This window comes from Pollachius pollachius, assembly GCF_949987615.1.
Source record: "Pollachius pollachius genome assembly, chromosome: 7".
Taxonomy (NCBI): domain Eukaryota; kingdom Metazoa; phylum Chordata; class Actinopteri; order Gadiformes; family Gadidae; genus Pollachius; species Pollachius pollachius.
In genome coordinates this window covers 16,100,459-16,127,103 of record NC_136940.1, presented here as the reverse complement: position 1 = coordinate 16,127,103, position 26,645 = coordinate 16,100,459, and the positions used below count along the sequence as shown (strand labels likewise).

Genomic DNA, 26,645 nt, shown 5'->3' with positions numbered 1-26,645 from the left:
AATCCTACGTTTATCTTAATCTGTGATCTTTTGCTTTCCAGGTTCTAGACTTGCATTCAGAAGATGGAAGTAAGCAGGAAGCCATGGATACATGTTTTCAGTTAATGTTTTATGGCTTCAAGTACAAAGGGGTTGCCAAACAAATTTTTAATGTCAATATCACCACCTTGTTCTTGGTCATGGCCAAGTACATCAAACGGTTCTACCTTAGACCCTCCCAATTCCTTCAAACATTTGCCAAAGAGCAGAGAGCTCTGTTGACCATTTTAGAGGGTAGTGTAGACATTGTAGATGTTAAACACCACAAAGATTTGTTGAAAACTGAATCGCAGTTTGCATTATATGTGCTGCATAGGCTCCTCGACCACGGGCAGGCCAAAGAGCTTATCATATATGGCCTAGATCCAGCCATGCTTAACTGGATTCTTCAGGACAGAGGATCTCGGCATGCAGATCAGCAGCTGACCTCTGTTCCCAGGTCAAGCTTAGTTGCAAACCCAACAGCAGCAGCTGACAATAATGCAACATGCACTGAAGTTGATCTGGAAAACGAGGAAGACGTTTCGCCGTGCAAACGCCCAAAGTTGGATGACACATTCCGGGAACGGGAGGCGGAAACACTGCAGTCCCCTGTGGAGCCGGAGCTGCTTTGTCAAGCCTTCGCTCTCTACGGCAGCTGTCTGACCGGCTCGTGTCCCCGTGGACAGATCTGTTCATTGCAGATACGGGAGTGTGGAAGGAGCACACTCGGTGTGCTTGTTCCTTTTCTACCCACATGGCTCTGCCTCCGGTCTCTGACTATACAAAGCTGCTGTAAGTACACAGGAAATAAATATTGTTTGTGTGGACTGGACTGAATGCACAGATAAAACTCGTCTCTTACTATGCTGTCGTTAGTTTACAATGTAGACACAATCTATCAGTTGATATCAAGAGTGAATCCAACTTTTAGTTTAAACTTCTTCAACAGTAGAAGTATGGTCAGGGAACATCTGAACACTTCTGAACCCTAATTTAACTGTTATAATTCTCATGTATATGAGATGTATGTAATTCATGAAGGAAATGATTTATTCTGCTTTTATGTTCATGCACAGGGATCTTCAGGGTGTCTGAGGTGAAGTCGTTGGCCAAATCTCTCAAACAGCTGTGGCAGACATCCAGGAGCTCCCTGGTGGATCTGGGCGTGGCTGTCCTACCCCAGAGCGCCCTCATGGAGCTGCTGCTGGACGCCTGCCCTGGCCTACATTCACTCTCCCTGGAGATCCATCCGCTGGATGTGGATCCCGGACCACATGGATCTGGGATGACCCATGAGCCCACTTACCCCCAAGGTGATCAGAGTATAAACAATATATTTATTTAGTGGATCTCAGGCAGGAAGTTCGGGTAAAATGTTTGAAAAAATAAAATAGCAGTCTTGGCTTAGCTTTTATGATGAACCGAAAACAGGGAACCTTATTATTGGGATGTCACCGTTTATCAAATTCAGCCAACGATTTTTGGTCTCCATGCTAAAAGGAATTAGCCTTTCCTATCAAGTAAAACTAACTGACATTTTTTGAACCATTTTAACAGAGTTGTCTCTAAGGAAACTGTCTGTGAAAGTCCCCCAAGTGATAGCAGACATACACAGCATTACAGCAGTGTTGAAGCACTCTCCCCATCTCACATCGCTTCACATCTCCGGGATCAGGCTGCCCAATTCCTCTTCCCACCGGGATCTCCTCAATAGCATCTCAGGTATCGTTTGACCTCTTGTGTAGGGTGACTGCATTTATGCATTTGCTGTTCATTAGTTGGAACACTGTACCCCCCAATACTTTCTCTTTGTGAAAGGGAAATCTGGTTTAATCCTTAAAAAGAAAAACAGTAGCCTGACAATCAACCTCGTTTATTTAGTCTGAAGTTGCTTCCTTGTGAACCATTTTCAGAGACCATGAAGGCTTAACCAATCTTCAAAAGCGATTCCACAAGCGATGTTGCTCTTTATTTGAGCCAATATGTCTCTATTTCCAAAGAGCCTACAACAGCAGAATCCATCGCGTTCCAAGATACATTGAATAAAGAATCCAACGTTTTTGACAAGGTCAACAATGAAATACTGCTGTTTCTATCTGTTTAGAGTCCAACCATCGCCTGCGAAGTCTCCACTTGGAGGACCTTAACCTAGCTGATTGCCACCAAGACATCTTGAATCTTCTGCGAAACTGCATGTTGGAAGGTAATGGATCGCTCACTTCAAGAAGATACATTATTGATATGCATTTGTACAATCATGTTTAAATTTAGAAGTTGCTTCAAAAAAGGTTTTCAATTATACTGAAGGTACAGCAGTCCAGTGATTACCAGTCAATTATCCTTAACTCTTTCTGAATCTTGATCCCTGATTAGGGTTCACCAGATATGTGATGAAATTAGCATTATGCTATTATCGGGTACAACAAACTTCCTCTTGTTGAGACTAAAGGCTTTTGTACGGTATCCATGACAAACTTAAATTAAACAACAAAGTAAGGAGGATACAATACATTGAAATCAGCCTGTTCCCTCTTCTGTCCAGAGCTGTCGTTGAAGGATTGCAGGCTGCTCGAAAGGTGCAGCGACAGAGAGTCCTATTTACAACAATTTATAGATTCCCTGAAGCAAGTGCGTTCCCTTCGGTCCCTCGACCTGTCGCAGAATCGCCTCGGTAATCACAATTTGAAATCTTTTTTTTCTGTTGATTTCTTTAATAATACCAGGGCATCTGCAACAACCTACCAATACAAATTGTACTTTCCTTCCCTGCATAAATCCCTTTTACTGGAAATCTTGGAATGTCATCTTTATAATTTTTATGAATACATTTTGCTCATGAAAAGTTAAAGGATTACTTCAGTGTTTTTCAACCTTGACCCTATTTTGCATTCATTTTGGGTCTTATTAAATAATGCAATAATGACAATTTTATGAAAATCCAGCAACAACTGATAGCGTTTCAGCCTAGAACCCAATAGGTTAATAGCGCTCTTTCAATGCATGTCCTCTTAAAGTGCCTGTTTTTGCCACTGACTGAGTGGCAATCTGAGCCACAGGCTCAGATTGTCATTAATGTGTCTGACAACATTCCGAAAGGATCCTTACTGAGTAATTTAACCTTTCTTTACCTAAGGCTTGAAACAGCCTGTTTAACCAAATCTCGCTGAAGGAAATTTAAGTTAAGTTGTTGCAGGACATTTCCCTGTCACACACCCTCAACCCTCATATCCTAAATCTATATTTTTGATAACACTAAGCGCTTCTTTCTGTAGTCCAACACAACCTCTCTTGCCAGGCCTCCCCCTCTAACTCTCCTTTCCACCACTCTTCTTGCAACAACTTAACTTTTGCGAGATATCAGAGGGACTTCTCCCTGAGCAAGACTTGGTTAGACAGAATAACAAACAAACCAGATCAAGCGAAAGGAAAGAAGTTATTTTGATGGAAGGGGTAACTTTCATAAAGTTGTCACAACAATCTGAGCCGATCACTGGCAAAAACAAGCTATTTTAGAGGTGGTGCATTGACAGGTTGCTGCTGCCCCATAGCGTTACATTGCTGCCCGCTTGCAGCTGCAACGGCTGAAGCAGTCTTGCTTAATACTGGACCAATTTCCAAATGTTTGTCTGCATTAGTCAATTAGATCGAACATGATGGGGAAACAATCCCAATGTAATTCTTTAAGGGCCTGGTAAATTAAACAGAATCCTCATGTCTGCTTGCACCGACAGCAAAGAGTGCCCCAACGCTTGCAGAGCTCTTCACGGGATCGCCTGCCAGTGCGGTGAAAAGGTTGGACATAAGGCAAGTGTTGGAATTATGATCCTTTTAGAAAGGCTTTATGAAAGAATATTGCTATGTTCAAGACTGCTGAGCAGGGACTGAGAGTCTGTAGCCTTGATAGAGATTTCATGACTGGTACAATCGAAACCACAAAAGTGGAAGCTCAAGGAGCTGTGGCATGTGGCGATAGGATGTGTTTAGTTTTCACGTAATGGAAGCCTTATAAGTGAACGGATAAACAAGGGCTTTTTTAGAGGAGAATATATTTTTGCTTTACTCAAGAGTCCAACCAGATTTTTTGAAGAGATCAAGAGCATCACTTAATTATTTTAAGCCGATTGGCTGGAGTTTTTTGAACAAAGTAATGCCCATATTTGGGAATCAATTGCTGTCCATTGTGTAACGCAAACTTAAACACAAGGTTAGGATAGGATGACAGCAACCTACTTCCAGTGAAATTCAGGGGTGGAGCTCATTTGCACGTTCCACGTTCGTCTTCACGCTAGAACCTGATTGTAACAAGCCATTTTCTTCCTTAACTTGTCTTTTGACCCTGGACAGCTCAAACTTTATACAGCCAGCTGAGCTGTTGGAGTTAGGACAGCGGCTGCGGACTCATCCTCCACAGCAGCGACTGACCCTTGACCTCAGGAAGAACCCTTGGGACCGTGACCGAGAGACGTGGCATGATGCACTCCGAACACTTCGCCCACTCTGTGACTTTCAGACTGATGGATGGAAATCCAGAAACACAATGGCTGACCACATAAGCAATATGTGAAACAAAACTGGTGGCCAAATATGTACAACCCAAAAAACATTTTGTTTTGTAAAAAGACCAATCAAAATGGTTTCAGTTTTTTTGGAGATATTCCAATGAGAATGTGAGGAGCTAAGAATCTGCAGCTCTCACATCCACCCCATGCCCCTTTTCTTAAAGGTCCCATGACATGCCACCAGGTGTGGTGTGATAAGCTGTTACAAGCCGTTTTGGAAAGCTTTGGAAATCCGTCACACATCTAGGTGGACACGCCCACCCGTGATGTCATAAGGGCCAGATTTCCAAAACGGTTTGTAACGGCTAATCACACCACACAAGGGGTAAAATGCAATTAATTGCTCTCGTTTTTCTGTAATGGAATGGTATTGTACTCAGCAATAAAACAAATGAATGTTATAACATATTGACGACATGGAACCTTAGCATTATTCTGTTATATGAATGTTTAATATTTTATTTAATAAGTTAATTTTAATAACTTTGTTGAGGTCACAGCCTTAAGAAAAATGCAGGGTCAATGTGCCTAAGGTCTTTGCTGATGGCACACATTTGTAACCGAATTTGAAAAATAAAATTTGGACGGTTACTATAATTGTAGAATTAAACTAGAAGTTGGGGGTAAATAGGGTTTCAGTTGCATTGTACTTTCACAAATCAGACTAGATTAATAACTCAGATCTCATAGCAGACCAACACAAATCTGGAAGAATGTGGCATTAGACTTTATTTCGCTCCATAGTTGTTTTGATCAATGGCGTTGTGGGGACTGGGCTCTGTAGGCACATAATTGCGCAACACAATCTCGGCCAGCAGAAAAGGTGTTTGTCCAGTTTTAAACCAACAACGTGTAGACTGGCTTTCTCCTGTAAAATATCTCAGTAGCGAAACGGGATGCAAGGCATTACTCCGCCTCTTGCCATTTCTGTTTTCCAGCCCAGGTTCCATGCCATCTGCCCCCAGCGGTTCTGTTGTAACAGGACTGCTGGATCCCAGATTAGTTGCAATGTAACTTATCGGAATCGTACAAGACTCCACTTCAGTTATCTTTTTTTCTCTAAATTTCCACACACCTAGTTAATTTTATACAGTGCGTTTGTAATAAATACATTGAAGCATCGGTGTGGTGAGGCCAATTTCAAATACGACATAATTTAGCCTTTGTTTACAATTTTTTGGGCAAAATATAATTTGTGGCAGGCAATGTATAGCCTACATGTATGCAAAGTAGCCAACAATGATAAATATTTATCTGTTATAATTTTGAAAATGTAAATAGATCAGTCAAGTTTGAGGTCAATTGTTATTTTCAATGCTGAACCTTCTCATATTATTAGATTGTCATATGTCACAACATGTAAAATGAGGTTCTATATGTTTTTTTTATTAAGATATACTATAGACAAGGGCAACAATTCCGTAACAGAATTTCTTTTTACAATATTTACATGAATGACCGAAACATGATGCCTCGCTTTTTTTTGGGCACTTTCTTCAAAGTTTTAGATAAAAAAATAACTAGGAAAAGATTAGGTCTCAACCTTTGCATCCTCAAATGTCCAACTCTGCAAAAGAAAACCTAGGAGCAGCCTGCCCTCACACCAACCCTTTCTGGTCGTCGTGAGAGTGCTGATGGAAGACGAAGGACACGGCAGCGTCCCAGGAGGCCTGCAGCACCCGGTCCCTCAGCCCCCTCTTGTCGGAGCAGTGGTGCCACTGGGACAGGTCACCGGTGCAGTCCGAGTCCTCTGGGGGCGCCCGAACCTGCCTGCCGTTGACGCAGCGCCGACACTTGAACCTGGTGAGAGGGAGAAAGGAAGGGGAGATGATATTACACTGTTACAGGTCTTTAGGGAACATGTATCACAACGTACACAAACACCCCTTTAAAAAAGAACGCTGGTCTGGTTGATGGTCTCGCCTTGCTTCACTAAATCATCCATAAGCAATATCATTTGTCAAAATCACCTACTTGTACTGATTCTGCCGAAGAGGATTTAGCGTGAGCTACCCGCTTCAAATGTAAACAGTAGCAACAGAGCACTTCGGCCTTTTGGAATCCAAGTGCATTTATCTTATAAATAAAATTAATAATTTTAATTAGGAATAGAGTATCAGTGTTTTACTTGTCGTGGGTATCGCTGGTCGTCTCCTCATTGAGCAAAAACAGTTCACGCAGCTCGCCCAGGGAGAAGTGGCGCTCTACGTCCTGCTCCTCATCCACCACACAGCTGCTCAGGGCCTTTTTATGGGCTTGCCTCTGCAGAATCTTCTCCTCTATTGTTCCCGTCTGGCACACACATACAGTCAAATGAGATTATAGCAACAACACACCATCGATTCAGTTTCATTTCCTTAAATTTAGTTTCTGATTTTTTTCAAGTTTATTTTACTTTATAAAAGGTTTTATAAAAAAAATATAAACCGTGTCAAGTATTTGTGTGTGTGCTGCTCATATAAAGGACACAGTATAATTCCCAATGAAACCAAGTGGAAATACGAAAACATGCTGAAAAGGGACACATTGTAGGACCTCTTTCTCGGATGGTATGTTAAATAGGTGCTGGTTTGAGCAGATGAAAAAACAGCAATTTTGCTACATTTGGAAAAGGTCAATTTTGCTACATACTGTCAGGTCACGAGACCTGACAATATAAAAGTGTGTGTGTGTTTGTGTGTGTGCGTGGTTCTTCTCACAGATAGCAGTCTGTAGATGTAGCAGGTCTTCAACTGACCGTCTCGCCACACACGTGCCATAGCCTGCTCATCATTGGCTGGATTCCAGTCGGGATCGAACATCACTAAGCGGTTGGCACCAATCAGATTCAGGCCACACCCGCCAGCCTTGCTGCTCAGCATGAAAATAAACTCTGGGTTCTAATGACGAGGAGAGGAGTTACGGGAGTCACATTTAATTACACAGAGATTTATTGTGAATGAAGGTAGAGCATGTATGGGTGTAACTCACGGATGGAGTGTTGAATCGTTCCACAATTTTGGCCCTTTTCTTAATGGACATTGTGCCGTCTAGTCGAACATAAAGATAACTACAAACAATAACAAATGAAACACAAGTATTAACCTTGACATTTACTTCATATAACTATTAAAAAGGCACCTTCATGGGTTTGGGTTACCTACGACATCTGCACAGCTTTTCAAACAGATCCAGGGTTTGAGTATAGTTGGAGACTAGCACCACTTTGTCGCTTGTTGTGGATCTCGTCATTGCCAGAATGTAGTCAAGGACCAACATTTTACCTGAAATAAGGCATCTTAATGTTATGAACACATCATCAAGGCTGATGATGTGAAATCCTCATCAGCTGTGTGCACATTAGACCATATAAATAACACCCTGCCCTTTTCTCCTTTATTGGCTTTTGTTGTAACTAAAATTGAGTATGTATTCACATATCCCCACATCCCCCACAGTTAAAACTATGATAGGACATGCCAAATCGGCTATTAAAGGGGTTAGGGATAAGAATATGTAAATTTATCACCAAATAATGTGAACACCAAACTTCAGACAACTAATTAGAACGGCATCGTGGTGCTAATAATTCTTACCAGAAAGTTGAGGTTCCACAGATTTCAAACTGTATCCGGCAGGGAAGATATCCAACGCTCCTTCAAAGCCCTCCGCACCCTCCATGCACTTCTCGTAGATTAAAGCCGGGTCTGGAACAAAAACGCTTTTTTACCTTGTTCCTCCTTTATATTTGACCTCTTAATGGAACCTTCTATTTTGTATTTAGATGAGTAAAGGAATGAAAGGCCATCAGAAGAAGGTTGCTTGGTAGGTTTTGGTGGCAGTTACATCTTTGTCCAGTTTTACTTTATCAAAAGGGTGAGCTGTATGTAATATTCTATGTATTGATCCAACATATAAATGCCCATGGTGTATATGTATCTCATGGACATAAATGTTGATTAGGCAGACTTTTGAATGAAATAGTAGCATGTATTCCTTGTGTCATATATCTGACACTGGTGTAATAGAGAATAGAAACGGTATTGTTACTATGATAAATTGCAAAAACTTACGATTGCACAGTTTCTTGAGTGTCGTGATGGATGACAATGAGGACACACTTATTTTGCCTTCCTGGAGAGTTTCAACTGGCTTGGCCTGCATTAGAAAACGCTTGTAAAGCTCTGACTGAAGTGGGGTCAGCCTGGAATAAACCAAAATAGAGACTGGTTACCACACACACACACACACACACACACACACACACACACACACACACACAAAAACACAATACCTGCAGCAAACAACTTGCTCGATCTTCACAGGGAGATACTTGGAGAGAATATCTGACGTTCTCCTTATCAGGCACCTGTTGTGAAAAAAGTATTGTAGTTAACAGATGTATTTGCTGTATAACAAATTCTACAAGGGTTGATAAGATAAAAAAAATTGTCACAGTGTCTCCCCTCAAACAAAGTATAGTTGCAGAATGTTATTGTTGCAAGGGAATTCCAGTGGAAGCAGATGGACATGTCAGAGTGCTGGTCAACCATCTAATTCCTGCTTTTTAAACCTTACAACTATAATGATACAATAGCAAGATAATTCAATAATGAATAATTTCATGTATTATATAACCACTATTAGTAGCTGGAGCAGCTCATTGCCAAAAAAATGAAAATTGAACTGTAAAGGCATTGTGAACGGTTGCTAAAATGGGCTTTGTGGTTTCATGTGATTTAACTTTTTAAGCTCACCTGTTGACTACGCTGATCAACTCTTTGAGTTTCTCCTCTCCAGCTTGTCTGTCTTTATCACTGGCATCAGCATCTCTACCCTTCAAAATGGGAAGCTCAAACCGCTTTTTAAACTCTTGGGCTGTACCTGTATGAGGGAGGGCAGGGTAAAGACAAAAAATATGGAATTGACAGATATCAGGAAAAAATTAAAATTCCCTGGTATGCATTTCAATCAAGTACACGATGCCACTTACCAAGGATACCAGCACTGACAAAGTGCACCAGACTGAAGTATTCAAGCAGGTCGTTCTGGATAGGGGTGCCTGATATTAGCACTCTACGCTGGGAGCTCATAGCATTGAGAGCCTGGTACGTCTGGTTGTCAGAGTTTTTAAGCCGATGACCCTATAGTTTGCAATGGCAAAGATAATCTCCTAAAAAACGGAATCATTGGAGCCGTAACTGTGGATATTTGAAGAAGGCGCTGAACAAGTTACCTCATCGCAAATGATCAGTCCAACCTTTCCCTTGTGTAGGACCTCAGCGTGAAGACGGAAGGTTTCATATGAAATTATGAGTATTGGTGTCGGCACTCTCAGGCCATGCTGGCACATGAAGCTCACTGGAAACCACAAACATCAAACCAGTGTGAAAAGAGGAACATCACAGGTACTTGTACTGACACAGCATCCATGTCCATGCTAACTATATATATATTATTTGCTTTTGGCAAAAGCCTTTTCACAGCACAGTCATGATTTGTCTTAAACACTGAGTACATATATTTGGCCTACATTTATATGACGCATGAGAAATGCTTACCTAGCTTTCGGTCTATTTCTTCCTTTGAACCTCCATCAATGGCCACTGGAGTGATCCGCCCCCCCAGCCACTTGCCCACCTCGTTGCACCAGTTGCGGACCAGGCTGGAAGGGGAGACCACAATGGCCTTGTCTATTTCTGGCTTGCAATCGGGGCTCTGGCGGAGCAGTGTCCACAGGAGGGCGATGCACTGCAGCGTCTTGCCCAGCCCCATCTCATCAGCCATGATACAGCCATAAGAGTCCGGGATGCGTCTCCCCGTCACGCAATCCCACAGAAACTTCACCCCCTGAACACAGTTTGGATTCCATACGTTTGCAATGAAAATACTTAGACTTGACAGTGACATTTTTTGTCAGATTCATCTCAAATTATTTAAAGAGCAAACAACCGGACATGGGGATGTATAGTTAAATATAAAGAAAAAACTATTTCTCCCATTGGCCTTCAGTAAGCACCATTTGATTATGTGAAAGATTATTGGTTTAAAGTTGTTAAATTAACCATCATTATATTCATTATTATATCGTTGTGACAGTGTACGAATGGCTTTACCTCTCTCTGGTGAGGCCTGAGTACAATTCCCAAGACTGGATCCACAACTACATGCACTGGCATTTTCTCCCTGGAGGTTAAAGACACAATTAGTATAAGGTTATGGTGTATATTACATTAAGTGCCTGTAATCAGCTGTGTATTTCACTCACTTGTCTGCTTTAAGCATGTCCTGAGTATTCAGTGTAGGGGGCTCATACAGAACCAACGCACCCTCTGCAAATGGGTCATGAAGTGCACGCCTCACTCCAGCACGCTTCAAACCTAGTGCCCTGATTCCCAGGGGACCTACAGGTACAAGCCAGCATAAGTAGCTATTGATAGAAGTACAATGTAGAGCATAAAATGAGAGCTTACTGATCTTTACCTGTGTAGTTTTGAATGGGGATCTTAAATGGTTTGGAAAGGATACTTCGGATGAACGCTTCCTAAACAAATATTATGAAAGTCAGTTAAGTTGTCTGATGATTATAGGTCAGCAATCACTGAACTGTAGAACAGGACGTGATAGAGAGACACCAATCCTCACATGCTGGTTGCTGTCTACACACAGAGGTGGGTTGGTCAGCTGCGTTAGAGGCTTTCTGAAAGGGGCGACATAACGCTCTCTGGAATTGCTATCCCCTTTCGTTTGTTTGTCCTGCGGAAAACCAAAACACAATTACATCATTAAAATATAAACATTAATTGATGTTGTTATAATCATCATATACTTGTCCAATCCCACCTGGGAAGGGCTCCACTCTTCCTCCTCGGATGAATCATCCGCTTGTTTCCGTTTGGCCACCTGGCTGGGAGCACGACTCCTTCTCTGGGAGCAGATATTTTAAAAGGTCGATTATTTATCGTCATCAACGTGACCATTGACATATAAATAGAGCTCAATTGTCACCCGCTTCCTCACCATTTTTGTTTCGTCTTTCAGTAATTCAATGATGACTAAAACAACACTGCATTTGTTAGCATCTCTAATCTACTGTCTATATTTCTGGTAATAGACATTGTTGTCATGGCTTGTTGGCTAGGAATTACCCTTGTTTTGGGATTCAATTGAATGCTAACGTTTACGTTTGAAATAAACTACCTTTTTAACTTACTACCGTAATAACCACAACTACTAACGCCACGGACAATTCACAAATCGCGCGCAGTGTTTTCACATCTCTACGGAAAGCCTTGAAGGACAACGGGGATCTTTCGCTTTTCTTTTCCCATACCCGTGGCTAAAAGTTCATTATATAACTCTATTTATATATAGACTATGGCAGTGGTTCTCAAATTTTTTATACCGCGTACCACCACAGAAAATATTTGTCTCCCCAAGTACAACCATTATGACAGATGTTATCAATTATAACAACATACAGTAGCGTAGGCCTGCGGCCCTATTCAGTTACGCACATATCATGCAGGAGGCACATTTATTCTTAAAAATAATATTATTTATGATTCTTTATCATAAGTTATTGGAATTCAAAATTGTATTGATTTTGTTAGCTGTTTTCAGCTGTACAAACTGGTAGCACAAGAACAGAGACACGGAAATACATACACATGCACACACAGCAAGTGAGAGCATGATCTCATGGTAAATGTATTTCCATTCGTACTGTGGCGGTTGGTGGTTTTAAAAGTGAGGGAGGTAGGACTGCGTGCTTGGTTGCCATTGGCCGGCTTCTACTGTTAGTGGCTATGGTGGCATAAGTATGTGAGATTCATGTTGGTTCAGGGTGTTTTGGGGAACTACAAAGTAGAAAGGGAGGGATGATTATGTGAATTGATACAAATCCACCAGTGGCAGCTTTGAAAAATTTGTACTTTGAAAAATGATGGGCAGCGTGTCTTGGACTACAAGGGCAGAAGGAAAGGATGCAAAGCCAATTAGTCAAATCTTGATTTGTAAAACTAAATAAAAAAATCTGGGCCTAGCATTGGGCCTATTTTTCCTTCAATTACTGAAGTTAAAAAAAAAATAAGAAAAATGAAGACACAAGACCAAAAGTGATGCCATTTAAAATACATCATGCTCTGAATCATTCACTAACATCCTTTCCACAATATCAAACAGAATAATCAGAGTAACAAACAATTAAAAGAACAACAAGAACATTATTTCACAACTATTTGCATGGGCTGTAAGCCTAACATTGTTTGAGGCAGATGTGGATGTTAATGGATGTTCCAGAATGTTTGTCATGGTGTTAAGCCAATTAAGATTGAGGGACTTCATTTATAGATCAAGTCAATCCTCCTCGCAGGCTCCGCAGCCCGGCCGTGGGCAGCCCTGCCGGCAGTGTTGGGAAAGTTCACTTTCTACGTGAACTAGTTAAAAGTTCAGTTCACAAATTTAAAATGAACTAGTTCAGTTAAACGTTCATAATTCAAAATTTTGAACTAAGTTCACAGTTCCAAAAAATGAACTAGTCCATAGTTCTTTTTTTCAATATGTTGCTGTGAGCTATTGGTTTTTTGTGGTATTTTGAACATTGAGCCCCCTTTGTGGTTTATCTATGATGAAATAGAGTGGTTGAATCAAGTATCGTAGCCAAATACAGTTTCTATCATGTTCTATTGCAAATTTAGCGCATCTTGTAAATCCCATTGATTTCTGTTGGAAGACTCATTGCTCGTTGGCCGGAAAAGGAAAGGGGGGGTGTTCACGTTTGGTTGTAGTCTTTTCGCTCTGTTCTAGCCCTACTGATGAGACGGAGAACCGAGCGAAAAGACTATAACCAACTTTCCGTTTCCGGCCAACAAGCAATGATTCTATGAGGTATTCTAGTCCGATGAGCTATGAGCCAGAGAGCTAACGTTATGGATTGTACACATTTATAATTCGAAATTCGTCTCAGCCTTTATACCACAGATACTCTAGGGTCTATAGCATATAACCGCGTTGTCTGATTACAGTTTAATTCATTTTCACAATTTAACAGCTCTCGTTTTGAAGAATAATCACTGCGCCATTCGTTTCAATGGGAATTGTGCCGGTCTATACTTTCAAAATAAAGTGTACATATTTATAATTTGAAATTCGTCCCAGCCTTTATACGACAGATACTATAGGGTCTATAGCATATAACCGCGTTTTCTGCTTACAGTTTAATGTAACAGTAATCTGGCAACACCACAACTGCAAATTAATCACACAGAGATTACCATGGCAACCTGTCAAACAACACGGCGATCTGCACGCGCATCCACCGTGTTGATAAACAAATAACCCCCCTATTGAACGAAGTTAAACCGAGTGAGGGTGCAGTTCACAGACACCAGAATGAACGAGTTCACAGTAACTTTCATCAGGCAGTAATACAGGACGTTCAGTTCACGTTCGCCCAAAATATGAACGAGTTCACGAACTATTGTTCAATGAACGCGTTCAGGCACAACACTGCCTGCCGGAGCCCGGCCACGGGCTCCAGCAGGCCGGCCGCGGGCTAAAGAATCGCCAATACAACCAAGTACTAACGGCTGCGGCCTGCTGCAATGCAATGGGAGGCGGGGCTTGACCGTCCAGCAGGTCAAGCCCCGCCCATGACACACGCTTGCCCCGCCCATGACACACGCGTCACATGCCAAGCTCTGCGTAGAAGTTCAGGGACAGTCGGGATTTCGGAAACTCAGGATGGAGGATATTGTGTTTTTGCAAGTATTAAATAGGTAGATTTCATCAAGGAGAAATGATGTCGGTGAGTGAAATTACGTTGCTACAATAAATGCATTAAATGAAAAACTTTATTCACATCTCTCGACTCGACTCGTGAACAATCACTATGTTTTCATTTGAAACGTCTGACATGCAGTGAAATGTCTCTAGTGGGATGTTTTGCACTAATTGCACAGGGTGTCCGCGCATCCTTAAAAAGTCTTAAATTTGTTACAAATGTCATATGCTGGTCTTAAATACTGTTGCTCAAGGTCTTAAATTTGTCGGGGCAGGACTATATTTTTTTATTTTTCTCGTGGGACTTTTCAGGAAGGACATGTAGAGAGGCTTCTTTCTTGCTAGCTGCATATATAAACGATTATCTGCGTGCTTGCTAGCTAGTCTGCGACAATGGGTAGGTGCAAATTCAAGGACAGTTGGCTGGAAGACATGTTTCCCGATGGATGGGTCTGCAAAGCAGATCATTAAAGGAACGAATAACCAAGGCAGAGCCTGTCGCCAAACCTGCTGCAGCTATGCTCAAGGATGCCTCTGCTGTGCAACCATGCTCAAGAATATGCTACGGCAAATCGAGTAACATGTTATGCTTTCCTTTCAGGAGGGACAGAGATGACAGGACATGACCCTCTCTCATCATTCATGCTTAATTTATTTGTTTTCTACTGCTTATATTGGTCAGTTATATGTTGATATGTTTAACAGGCCAATAAATGAAAATAATTTTCTTGATTCCTTGAGTCATTTTATCTGTAGTTAGATGCTGCAGATGATTTTTCAGTCTGTGGTGGCAAGATTGTCGTTTTCTTTTCTCATTCTGCTGGTGAGGTGGCATCAGACACAAGGATGCAAGGCAAAAAAACTGGGAAAACTACTTGGTGGTGGAGAGATGTACACTGAAGATGAGAGGCCATTCAGAACAACCAACAGGATCATCCACTTCATAACATCTTTATGGATCAAGAAAAAAGGCATTGAAATAACTTGGTCTGCATGAATGCTGCACCAATATTATATGTGTGTATACATATATATATATAGATGTATATTTTATTTTTTTTGCCTGACCTACTGAAACATTTCTTTTGGTAATGATTTGCATTATTTGCTATCACTGGCTTTTTCCAATCATCTATCATTATGATATTCCATGCACTTTTTTACTTAACCAGTCAACTGAGAACCACTGCCCTTGATTACCTGGACAAGTCCCAAAATACACTCCACATAAACGGGCACATACAGTAACAAAGGCAGTGACACATCAATACAGGTCATGATGCTGTATAGGTGAGAAGGGGTGAAAAAAAGTTTTTCAAGGTATGTTTTTTAGACTGATGCAGACCTACATCATTGGAAGATAATAAAATTATAGAAAAATTATATAATGCTTTCTTTGATTGTTGTACAGTCTAATTTTTATAGCCTATATAATTGATGTAGCCTATAAAATAATCACTCACTTCTCTGCATTTTGCTGTTCTCGGGTTTCCGTTAATGACAAACAATGACAAACCTATCTATTAATAGCAAAAACACAATATGTCGCTGCAAAAGACATTGCAAAGACAGTTTTTATAGGGTAGTAGTAGGGGAAAATCCTCCCCAGGCGCTGTTTCTACTGAGTTTCCGAAATCCCGACTGTCCCTGAACTTCTACGCAGAGCTTGGCGTGTGACGCGTGTGTCATGGGCGGGGCTTGACCTGCTGGACGGTCAAGCCCCGCCTCCCGCTGCAGACGATTGTATTGCAGCAGGCCGCAGCCGTTACCCACTCAATACAACCGAACAGAGCCGCACTCAGGGGCGTAGCCACATGGCAGCCGGGGGGGGGGGGGGCCACGGCCCCCCCTGGCCAGATGTTGGCCACCCCTCTGCCCCCCCCCCCTATGCCCCTGGCCGCACTGTACTGCAACGAACAGTGGCGCACCGCTCGGTGGAAACGGGGCATACGACTGAGCGGGTTTGTTGGTTCTCGTAGCATAGACTTGCTACGAGAGCTGCTCCACAGCCAGGGCTCCTGCTTATTCGTTCATAGCGCAGCCATGCGCTATGAACAGACGTAGGCAGGATCCAGATCCCTTAGCTAGTCACATCCAATCGGAGGAGGACTTTCCTCCTCTCTCCATAGGTCCATGATTGAACCCCATGTTATACACCGGCCGCCGACACTTTAGGGGAAATGAATGGGAGTCAATGGAGGCTGAGGGAGGAACTTCCTCCCTGAAGTAATTGTCAATAGACGATAGGGGGTGCTAATGTCCCTTTACCAAGGGAACCGAACATTACATATACAAAGGCATTAAAGTAGTCATATTTAAAGGCATTAATTCATTAGTAGTCTGGGCAATCTACATTTTTTATTCTCAACAATGTTAAGGAAGACCTTCCTCCCTCTCCTCACTGGAGAAGCCACCACTGCATTCATACTAGTATTTTGATAGTAGCCTATTGTTTTTAATTCAAAGATTTTTTTTTTCTAATTCCTCTGCGTACCACTTGATAGCGCATCGCGTACCACCAGTGGTACGCTTACCATAGTTTAAGAACCACTGGACTATGGTATTGCGTGCAATTTAGAGAGATAGGCTATGGATTTATGCGTAGGTTAAGATAAATAAATAAATGTTGTTGATTATATGCATCGTTCATGTGACATATCATTATAATTAGAATATCTTTCCCACAATCTCTTTCAGAATTTGAATTACTAGAGGAAATCTTTGTATGTCATAGAGTACTTAAATTTCCCACATAGGTCTATATCGGTTTATATTATTATATATTATATCATTGATATCATAAGAAATCGACAAATATATACCTTTAATGATGCCTTAAATGGACATTCGTGAGGCATAATATAAACCAAATATAATCATAATCATGGTTTAGTATTGGCCTACTTAGGGAGGATAACTAAACAAAGAGCAAATACATCCTAATTAGCTAAATAATCCTTATTGGGAAAATTTACTTGAGTTATAAATATATACAATAATTTAATTAATCAATACTATAACTACAATTGATACGTTATGGCAAGTGATGCATAGCATATTACAAAAGTTAGGGTATGTTGTTGTTGTTGTTGTTGTGAAGAAAGATGAAGGCTTTTGAAAATATATTGATTCTATTTTTGCTTTTATAAAATGCACAGATTTAACAATTTAAACTGTATAGATTAAAAATATATTCGGAACTGTATTGTAAACATGAACATTGTAAAGCAAGTTATCACATAGTCAGCAACACACTTTGCCGTTCTCATGGTCTGCCTTTGGGTTGAATGCACATACCACAAAGACACCTTTATCCTTACGGACATTTGAGCATAAAATTTGTCACATATCTGTCTACATTCTTGTGACTGTTTAAAAATGTGTTGTAGGATGTCCCCTTGAGGTCCTCCCCCTAGCTCCTTCGTACTCCTCACATATAGTCACCACCCGTCGTAACCTGATATCTCTCTCTCTGTCTACATTTGCCTCAACTGTCTTGTCTTCACTACCTTCTCTTGAACAATTCTCTCAACTGTCCACAGAGGAAGCCTCTGACACTATGCTATCCTCCCTCTCTTCCTCTTTGGACCCACTTCTGTCCCTTCCTCTCCAGACGCCCTTATTGAGCAGAGTTGCGGGCAGTTGAGAGGAAATGGAGATCAGACTGTCCTATTGATCTATCTCACTACCTTCACCTCCTCTCAGACCTCACCTCCACTGTGTCGTAGGATGTCCCCTTGAGCTCCTCCCCCTAGCCAACAGCCAAACCTGCCCTCTACCGGACCAAAATCCACTCCTCTGTCCCAACCCCAGGAAACAGTTTTCCATGTTTTCTTCCCTCCTCACTCTTCCCTTCCTTCTTCCCTCACGGCTGATGACTTTTTTACATACTTTACCAAGGTGAAAGACATCAGCTCTTTTACCCCTGCCACCATCCTCCCACCCCCTATCCCCATTCCCCACCACTGTTTTTACCCACTTTAACCCCCTCTCCTCCGAAGATGTCAAAAGAAGTTACATCTAACCACGCCACCACCTGCCCCCTTTACCCGATCCCCTCCTCACTCCTCCAGTCCATCTCGAGCGACATCCTGCTATATCTCACCATCCTTATCAACTGCTCCCTCACTTAAAGCCTTGTTCCAGCGTTCTTCAAGACTGCCAGAATATAGCCACTCCTTGAGAAACCGACCCTTGACACCACTGACGTCCAGAAATGCAGACCTATATCTCTTCTTTCATTCCTTTCTAAAACACTGGAACGTGCCATCTATAACCAACTGTCCTGCTATCTCTCACAAAACAATCTGCTTGACCCTCATCAGTCAGGCTTCAAGACTGCACACTCCACTGAGACAGCTCTCCAAGGGGTGACTAAATCACTCTGTGCTGCCAGAGCCTGGGCCCTCTCATCAGTTCTCATTCTCCTCGAAACTGCGTTTGACACAGTGAACCACCAGATCCTCCTCGCCACTCTCGCTGAACTTGACATTGATGACTCATCCTCAACACAACTCATCCTACTTAACGAATCGCACCTATCGCATAGAATGGCTCCTTGTCATCACCCTGCACTATCGACTGGGACCCCTTCTATTTTCCCTATATACCGGATCCCTGGGCTCTGTAATCACATCACACAGTTTTTTCTATCATTGCTACGCTGACGACACTCAACTATTCCACTCTTTCCCTTCCTCTGACAACACCCTGATTGCAACACAAAACCCTAAAATGTCTGGGAGACATCAGCACTTCGACGACTGCCCATCACCTGAAGCTTAAGCTCAACAAGACTGAGCTCCTCTTTATTCCAGGGAAAGATTGCCCTCACATGGAATTACTGGTCATTGTCGAGGACATCGCTGTATCTCAATCACAAACCGTGAGAAACCTTGGTGTGGTACTTGACAATCAGTTATGCTGCACTGCGAACATCACCGCGGTGGCCTAATCCTGCAGATTTACCCTCTACAACATCCGCAGGATCTGGCCCCACGAGGGAAGCAGCTCAGCTCCTGGTCCAAGCACTCGTCATCTCCGCCCCGACTACTGCTACTCGCTCCTGGCTGGACTCCCTGCCTCTGCGATTTAAACCTTTGCGTTGGTCAAACCACACACCCCAGCTCGAGCGTCCCGCTCAACTACTTCAGCTGGACGTCTGGTACCGCCAACGCTAAGAGCAAAAAAAAGTCTATCATCAAAGTCAGCAATATATTCTGACAAATGTGTAAGTCGCTTTGGATAAAAGCTTCTGCCCTAAATATAAATGTCGATATTTGGAAAAAACATTGAACCTGATCATCACAAGTGCCTTTGGCAGCTGTTTTATACATGTTTAATTGTACAAATGCTTTATAAAATATGTACTTTTACAACTGTTTTACCTTTCTCCATAATGTCACTGAATGGTATAAACATAAACATCACATAATTTCCAATGTTGAGGTTTTCTACAGAATTCAAACCTCCAAATGATTGTACCTACCTTAAAAAAAAAAGAAAAGTTCATGTCATAAACTTACCATTTATTTCATGAAATGGTAATACAATTTACTTTGGCAGTATAGTTCCGTTCTTTTTCTGGTGCTCCCTGCAGTAGAATTTAAAGCATGACATACAGATTTCGGATACAGAATACCATCAGCATGCCATCATTTGACAACAGGGAGCGTATTTTTCAACTATGTAGAATAATTTTGACACACATACCACGATACCATCACTGATGCCCCACTCATCTGCGGTATTTCTACATCGCTCTCTCTAGTGTTCATCAACAGCCCACACAGTTGTACGCAAAGGCAAGACATAAGCTACCTTAATTTGTCTTGATACGTGAACTATTCTTGTCTTGTGTAAAGTGATGTGTACAGACGAAGCGCCCTCAGTTTCCTGGATCCCAGGGTGTCCGGTTTGATATCTTGAGGCGAATCGATGGCTTTGAGACTACATGTCTCAGAACACGCCTGAGGATCACCAAAGATCTTACTGGACATGCTACTTTTAAATGAAGATATGAACCCAGCCAGCCACCAGCAATTGTGGCTGGAGTCTGGCAGCAGTCAGAAGTAGTCTTACTTCGATAGCAATACCCAACTTTTCAGTGATTAAGCATGTGATGGCCACAACCAACATCCTCTAAAAGAGCTTTGCAGAGAACCAGTACCTCAAACACCACTTCTCCTTTTTCGTTAAGGAGCAGTTCAGGAGGAGACTGATAGACAGGTGGACAGGCAAGCATTTTGGTCCATGCAACTAAGGTGCTGGCACTGAATCCCGGCCAGCAGAGCTTTGTTGGAGACAGGTTGCATTTCCCGAGACACAAAACAGTGTGTTAGGAAAGCACAGACTATGTAAATATTGATAGGCAAAGTAGCCTCTGAAAAGGCGGTGCAAATTGTTGAATAGTAGAACCAGGCAGAATCTGAATCTGCAGAGTCTGTTTCCCAATATCTTCCTGCTGAAGACATATTATTTATATCTCGGGTTTAATCTAAAACAGTCAGTTTGAATGTTGGGCAAGACAAAAGGGATTAGAGTTTAGATTCTCTGCCCGAGCCCGAGCCCGACCCGACATTAACATTTTCCCCCCTCCCCAGGGGAGACACAACTCACATCCCTGATTGAAACACAGTAATAATTAGAAAACCCGTAGTAGGCATCCATCGGATTACATTTGTGAATAACTTCAGTCCAGCCTGAACAAATCGTTACAAGACTATTTTGAACCTGACCAGACTCAGTAACTGGAACAGTCTGGATGAGCTTAGAACCTGCAACGCATATTCGATTAACAGTAGTATGAACAGTAGTGCGATTAGGAATCTACAACATAGTCCCTAAGGTAGCCCGGTTTGGCGCGGGCACGGACTGGTCGTGCTGCCGGATCAACTGGGCCTCCAAAGTCCGGATCAGGATCTCGGCTAACCTCCAGGTCTGCCGCAGAAGGTGGGGCCAATTTGCGGAGGCAGCATGCATGCCACCGCGTTCCATCTGAAAGGCGAAAGGTGGCAGGTCCCAGTTGCTCAGTCACCTTGAGAGGCGCTGACCAGAATGACAAGAGCTTATGGCCCCGTGTGGACCTCCGGACCATGACCCAGTCCAGAATGGTGAAAGCTGGGTGTTTGGCCCTATGGGACTGGTTAAAATGCTGTTTAGCTGCCTGCTGTCGGGCTGAGACTCGGTCGCGTAGCTGGCCAGTTGTTTCCCGCTGGGCCCCCTGTGATGTCAGGTGAGCCGGAACACGCAGGCGATCCAGGGGCAATGATAGCTCACGCCCTAACCTCAGGAGTGCTGGTGAGCTGTCCGTTGTAGTATGTTGAGTAACTCGGTAGTGCAGCAGGGTCCGCAGGAGTGCTGCTGAGAACTGAAATCCCTCTGCTAAGTGAGCTCTGATACCGTTCTTCAGCGTCTGATTCATGCGCTCCACACCCCCATTCGCCTGAGGGTTGTAGAAAGCCGTGCGTATGTGTCTGATTCCCCGCTCACTCAGAAAAGTTGTGAACTCTGCAGAGATGAATTGCGGCCCATTGTCTGTTGTGATTGTCGTGGGCATGCCCCAACGAGCAAAAAGCACCTCCAGAAAGTCAATGGCTGCCTGTGTGGTGACTGACCCAGTAGAGACTGCCTCTGGCCACTTAGAGTACAGGTCATAGGCCACAATGAGGAATCGTTGGTGATGTGGGACGCCACGGAGCTCCCCACAAATGTCCATTTGGATGTGCTCCCAAGGCCCAGCTGGCCACTGCAGAAGGGGAGGAGCTGGTGGGGGACCGGTCTTTCCACTCACCAGGCAGGCTGTGCAGTCTCTCATCATAGCCTCCACATCTCCATTTATGCCTGGCCACCAGACCACTTCCCGGCACTGCTGCTTGACCTTGTGTAGCGGAAGACCCCTGCATGTGTGACGAAAGCGGTGAGGTTACAACTGTCTGGGTGCAGAGGTACCTGCAGGTAGCCTTGGCGGAGGCCAAGCTTGGAAAACATCTTGGAGCCGTAAAACTGAGAAGTCATTTCCTCTGCCGTGGGCAGCGGGTATTTGTTGGGTACCACGGCCTTGTTCACCGCCCTCAGGTCCACACACACACGCAAACCACTTGACTTTCCTTTGCAATGACCAGGGTAGAGATCCAGGGCGAGGCTTTGAGTGGCTCAATGATGCCTAGTTCCAACAGCTTTGTCAGCTCTGCTGTGACGTCATCGCATAGTGCTGATGGGTGAAAGCTGAGATACAGCCCAGACCAGGAAAGCGTGCCGGCCATTGCTGTTCCCATGTTGAGCTGACCTGGGGAATCGTAGCCCCACAGCTGGCCATGAATGTGAAACCCAAGCTGGTGATGAGGTCCAGCCTCATGAAGTTAGCTCCATGTCGCGCCACCCGAAAAGTGAGGTTAGCCAGGGATTTGTTGCCATGGTGCACTAAACAGCTGAGGGAGCCCACTAAGATCTTTAAATTGCCATATCCATGGAGAACAGCTGAAGGCATCTGCAGCGGGATGTGGGGCAGGAAACGCTTGACTGTAGCCCAGTTGAGAAGAGACAAAGCCGCTCCGGTATCCAGCCACAACGGTACACAGACCCCATCTAATTCCACTGTGCACGTTTTGAAGGACACAAGGCCAGACCTGACTGGGTGTAGTCAGCTCTGACCTTGTCTGAGGGTGTTGGGGCTGACGAGCAAGCCCCAGCCTGTCGTGGGCCTGTCCGTCGGCCGACCACAGCTGCTCATGTGTGAAGGGGAGCCACAATTGCCACAGCTGCGACGTGGCTGGCTATGTCGCAGGATCCTCCACATGCTGAGTTAAGGCGGGCTGAGGGGAAGCGCGGGAAGCTAGCTGTGATGTCAGCTCGGTAGCTTTCTTGATTTGCAAGGCTATTTCCAACGCTCTTCCAAGATTCAGATCATCCGGTTACATAATTAACTTCTCCCGAATTTTGGGATGGGTTGCATGTTCCGCGAGCTGGTTCCTCATTTCCTCCACCAAACATACAGAAAACGGCTAAGCTGCGGAGGTCGGCTATATAGTGCTGGACTGACTCACCCGCTTTTTGCTTGCGCTGCCGGAACACTATCCGGCGGAGAATTACCGTCTGTGGAGCCGCAAAGTGCGCTTCAAGTAGCTTTGTAGTATCCTTTGTAGTATAATCCTCCAGTCCGAGAGCTGCATGTATGTCTCGAACGACTCCAGCCAACGAATCCAAGGTACCGGAGGCTCGCCTGGTAGAGCAAGGCTAGGTGTAGATGGTGGGAGTGCAAGCTCCATCTTCATCGCCAATGTTGTGTGTGAAAACACTGAAAGAACTACGAGAGCTGTGACATGTTTTACTTTTTACTTAAACTTCCTCGAACACAAACACAGACCGGAAACCAGCATCGGTCCTATCAAAATAAGGGCACACCGTAAAACACTGTCATGCAGACATAACATGCTGTGCAGCTAAACTGCAACATGGAGCTTGGAGATGTTAAGGACAAAATAAAAACAGGAAAAATAACTTTGAGCAAGTCTGGAGGAAAGTCTTAGGTATGGAACCATTTCAAACAAGTCGTGGCCAGTGACAAGTGTCGGCTTTGTCCAGTGCATTAAGTGCAGCACACTGCTAGCCAGCAAAAAAACAGGGACGTTGACGATGAACAAACACATAAAGCAGGCTTGCATTGCCAGAAAGGATGATAGCCAGCCTTCAATGTCCTCTTTTGTTAATTTACCGAGTATACCCATGAGGGCGAGGCAAGCCCTCACAGAGAAATGCATTGAGTTTTGCTGCAGGGACATAAGGCCATTTTACATTGTAAGTGGCCAGGGCTTCCAGGCTATAGCTCAAGAATTGATTAATGTTGGTGCTACATATGGTCGTGTGTCGGCCCAGTATGTCCTGCCTCAGCACAGCACCGTTTCCAAGGCTTGCCTAGAAAAGTCTGATGAGAGGAGGGAGACTCTCAGAGATGCTCTAAAGAATGGAGACATAGGGATGAGCACGGATATGTGGACGGACGACTAACGAAAGCTAAGCTATATGGCTATAACGTGCCATTATATCTCCAGCGAGTATCAATTAGTTTCCAAAACTCTAACCACTGCAATGTTTCCCGTTGAGGAAGCGAAAACGGGAAAGAACATCAGGCGCCTGTTAGTGTGCCTGCTGGTGAATAAATTTGGCCTTGACTCTTGCTCCCTCAGCCGAATAGTGTGGGTGACCGATCAGGGCAGTAACATCGTCAAAGCCCTGGAGCCGTACAGAAGGCTTTCCTGTCTAGTTCATCTAATAAATACAGTCCTTCACCATACAAACAGACGCACTTGCCGACAGCAAGCCTGACATAGGTGAGACTATATCGGCTGCCAAAGGACTTGTCAGATATTTAAAACAATGTGGCCTGGTTGTGCAATTATCAAAGACGGTGCTACAGGTGGGGGAGACACGATTTAGCACAGTTTATCTCACACTCAAGTCAGTGCAAGACATATACCCAGAGCTACGGGAGAAGCTGGAGACCCACAGTGAGATTGCGCACATCGAGAATATTGCTCCTGATACATTGAGCTTTCTGGTAACCTTTTTGGAGCCATTCTATAATGCCCAGAGAGAGTAGGAGGGCGACAAATATGCAACCATAAACCTGGTCTGCCTCTGGTTTGAGACATTGCCAGCCCTCTCCCACCGACTCTTCGCAGCAAGCCTTTGTGCGCCAGAGACATGCCGAGTATTTAGTGCAAAACATCCAGGTGAACATGACGCAAAAGGTTGCTCTTTTCCTCTGGCCCAAGTTCAACAAACTGAGGATGATGTCCCCTGTAGATATATCTGAATTACATGCCCACGTTCGCACCCTACTTTTGTCTGTGGAGGAAGATGCTGCAGCGGCTGACGGTGCAACAAGCAATACTGGCTTTGAACGACCAGCAGCAAGGCCTAGGAGAGACCCAGACTTTGTAGAGTGGGAGAACCAGGATGATAACGAACCAGATGACGATGAAGTGGCCATGTACATTTCACAGAGGCATGCCATGGATGATGATAGGGAGCTACTGAAATGGTGGAAAGTCAATGGATTGGTGTACCCAAACCTAGCCAGGCTGGCAAGGTCCGTCCTCTGCATTCCAGCAAGCAGCAGCAGAAGCAGCAGCGAGCGGGTGTTCAGCGCAGCTGGCCGAACTATAGAGCAGAGAAGGACCGCTCTGAAACCAGCAACTGTGGACGATCAATCTTGTTCTTGCGTGACGACATGTAGAACCATGTAAGTAGGCTATTGCTTTGTGATTACTATGCTATTATATAATAGTTACATTTATCTACAGCAGGCAGCATATAGCCTCGCTTTAATCGATCCCCCATAATTGATCTACAGGGCTCAGGCAGGAGGCTACCATCAGAACTGACGGGACCATCAACCTGGACTGTTTGAACCTGCCCAGTTTAATAAGACATTTTTATTTAGTCTAATCCAACATTAGTTTGTTAATTTTGCATGTTCATCTTTTGGTATTGGAGTGTTATTATTGTAGCCCACCCTGCATCATTAGCCTATCTCCTTGATCCCTCGACGTGACTCCCCGTTTTTTCACTAGCCTTTGTAAAATATCAAAATACGCCCATTTGTTGTGTTCAAATTATTACATTTATCTAAACTTTTTTAATTTATAGGCCTTTAAGGCTAGCCCATCCAAAGGGTTCATCCAATGTTGTTGGATGAACTTTTTTGTGGCAGCACAAAAATATCTCTTCATCAAGGCCAACAGCAGAGTAGCCTACGAAAAGGATAGACTAATATGCATGCTTAAACTATTAAAACACAATTGATTAGGCCTAGGCCGACATATGTTATATATGTCCTAATCCTGATCGCACCGTGCATACATTTTTCATGGCATTTTCCTTCCTGAAGTAATTCCATATTACAAAAATAAAAAATAGCTTGTGTCTGTTTGACAACTATAGCATTTATCTAAATGTGCTGATTTCTGAAACATGCTTTGCGCAGCAAAGAGAGCAAACATTCTCTGATTACGCATAAGGTTTCATTGATTGGCGCGCACTCTTTAGTCTAGAATTTTTGGTTTAAACATTAAAGATGCAACGTTCAGTAATTTGCCCCATTTTATTCAAGTCGAATTTGCTTGATTGATTCCCAGAAAAACCTTTAATCCATCGCCTATCAGTGTAAGTGCATTAGATTGGTCAGCGTTAGCCGTCAGCTGATGGGGTTCATGACTGTCCGGCCAGAACTAGCTACGCCCATGTTACGTTTTATTTGCCATACCTTTAGCAGAGATCCCTCAAATGTTGTTATTTGATATA

The 26,645-nt window shown here is 43.5% G+C and overlaps 2 protein-coding genes across 2 annotated transcripts; one reads left to right on the top strand and one right to left on the bottom strand.

The window, feature by feature from the left end:
* The first annotated feature begins 55 nt into the window (after positions 1 to 55).
* lrrc41 (leucine rich repeat containing 41) lies at positions 56 to 4,944 on the top strand. The gene is made up of 7 exons (XM_079739479.1): positions 56 to 813; positions 1,098 to 1,334; positions 1,579 to 1,743; positions 2,126 to 2,224; positions 2,564 to 2,692; positions 3,753 to 3,825; positions 4,366 to 4,944. The coding sequence occupies exons 1-7, from the start codon at positions 84 to 86 to the stop codon at positions 4,583 to 4,585; spliced, it is 1,653 nt and encodes a 550-aa protein (XP_079595605.1). The 5' UTR covers positions 56 to 83; the 3' UTR covers positions 4,586 to 4,944.
* A 1,181-nt stretch (positions 4,945 to 6,125) lies between these two features.
* Positions 6,126 to 11,701, bottom strand: rad54l (RAD54 like). The gene is made up of 18 exons (XM_079740309.1): positions 11,580 to 11,701; positions 11,403 to 11,486; positions 11,205 to 11,315; positions 11,043 to 11,103; positions 10,828 to 10,963; positions 10,676 to 10,745; positions 10,121 to 10,409; positions 9,796 to 9,920; positions 9,553 to 9,703; positions 9,317 to 9,443; positions 8,854 to 8,928; positions 8,633 to 8,763; positions 8,156 to 8,266; positions 7,720 to 7,843; positions 7,551 to 7,629; positions 7,280 to 7,459; positions 6,709 to 6,872; positions 6,126 to 6,380 (listed from the first exon to the last, which is right to left on the bottom strand). The coding sequence occupies exons 1-18, from the start codon at positions 11,580 to 11,582 to the stop codon at positions 6,179 to 6,181; spliced, it is 2,223 nt and encodes a 740-aa protein (XP_079596435.1). The 5' UTR covers positions 11,583 to 11,701; the 3' UTR covers positions 6,126 to 6,178.
* Between the last annotated feature and the right edge of the window lie 14,944 nt (positions 11,702 to 26,645).

What these genes read in the sequence shown, in the direction of transcription:
- lrrc41 (XM_079739479.1), top strand. Translation starts at nt 84, where the DNA reads ATGGATACATGTTTTCAGTTAATGTTTTATGGCTTCAAGTACAAAGGG. An exon ending in TCTGACTATACAAAGCTGCT is followed by an intron (nt 814 to 1,097) that starts GTAAGTACACAG and finishes GTTCATGCACAG; the next exon opens with GGATCTTCAGGGTGTCTGAG. An exon ending in CCTGTCGCAGAATCGCCTCG is followed by an intron (nt 2,693 to 3,752) that starts GTAATCACAATT and finishes TTGCACCGACAG; the next exon opens with CAAAGAGTGCCCCAACGCTT.
- rad54l (XM_079740309.1), bottom strand. An exon ending in GTGTAGACAGCAACCAGCAT is followed by an intron (nt 11,104 to 11,204) that starts GTGAGGATTGGT and finishes ATATTTGTTTAG; the next exon opens with GAAGCGTTCATCCGAAGTAT. An exon ending in ACATCTACAGACTGCTATCT is followed by an intron (nt 6,873 to 7,279) that starts GTGAGAAGAACC and finishes TGTGTGTGCCAG; the next exon opens with ACGGGAACAATAGAGGAGAA.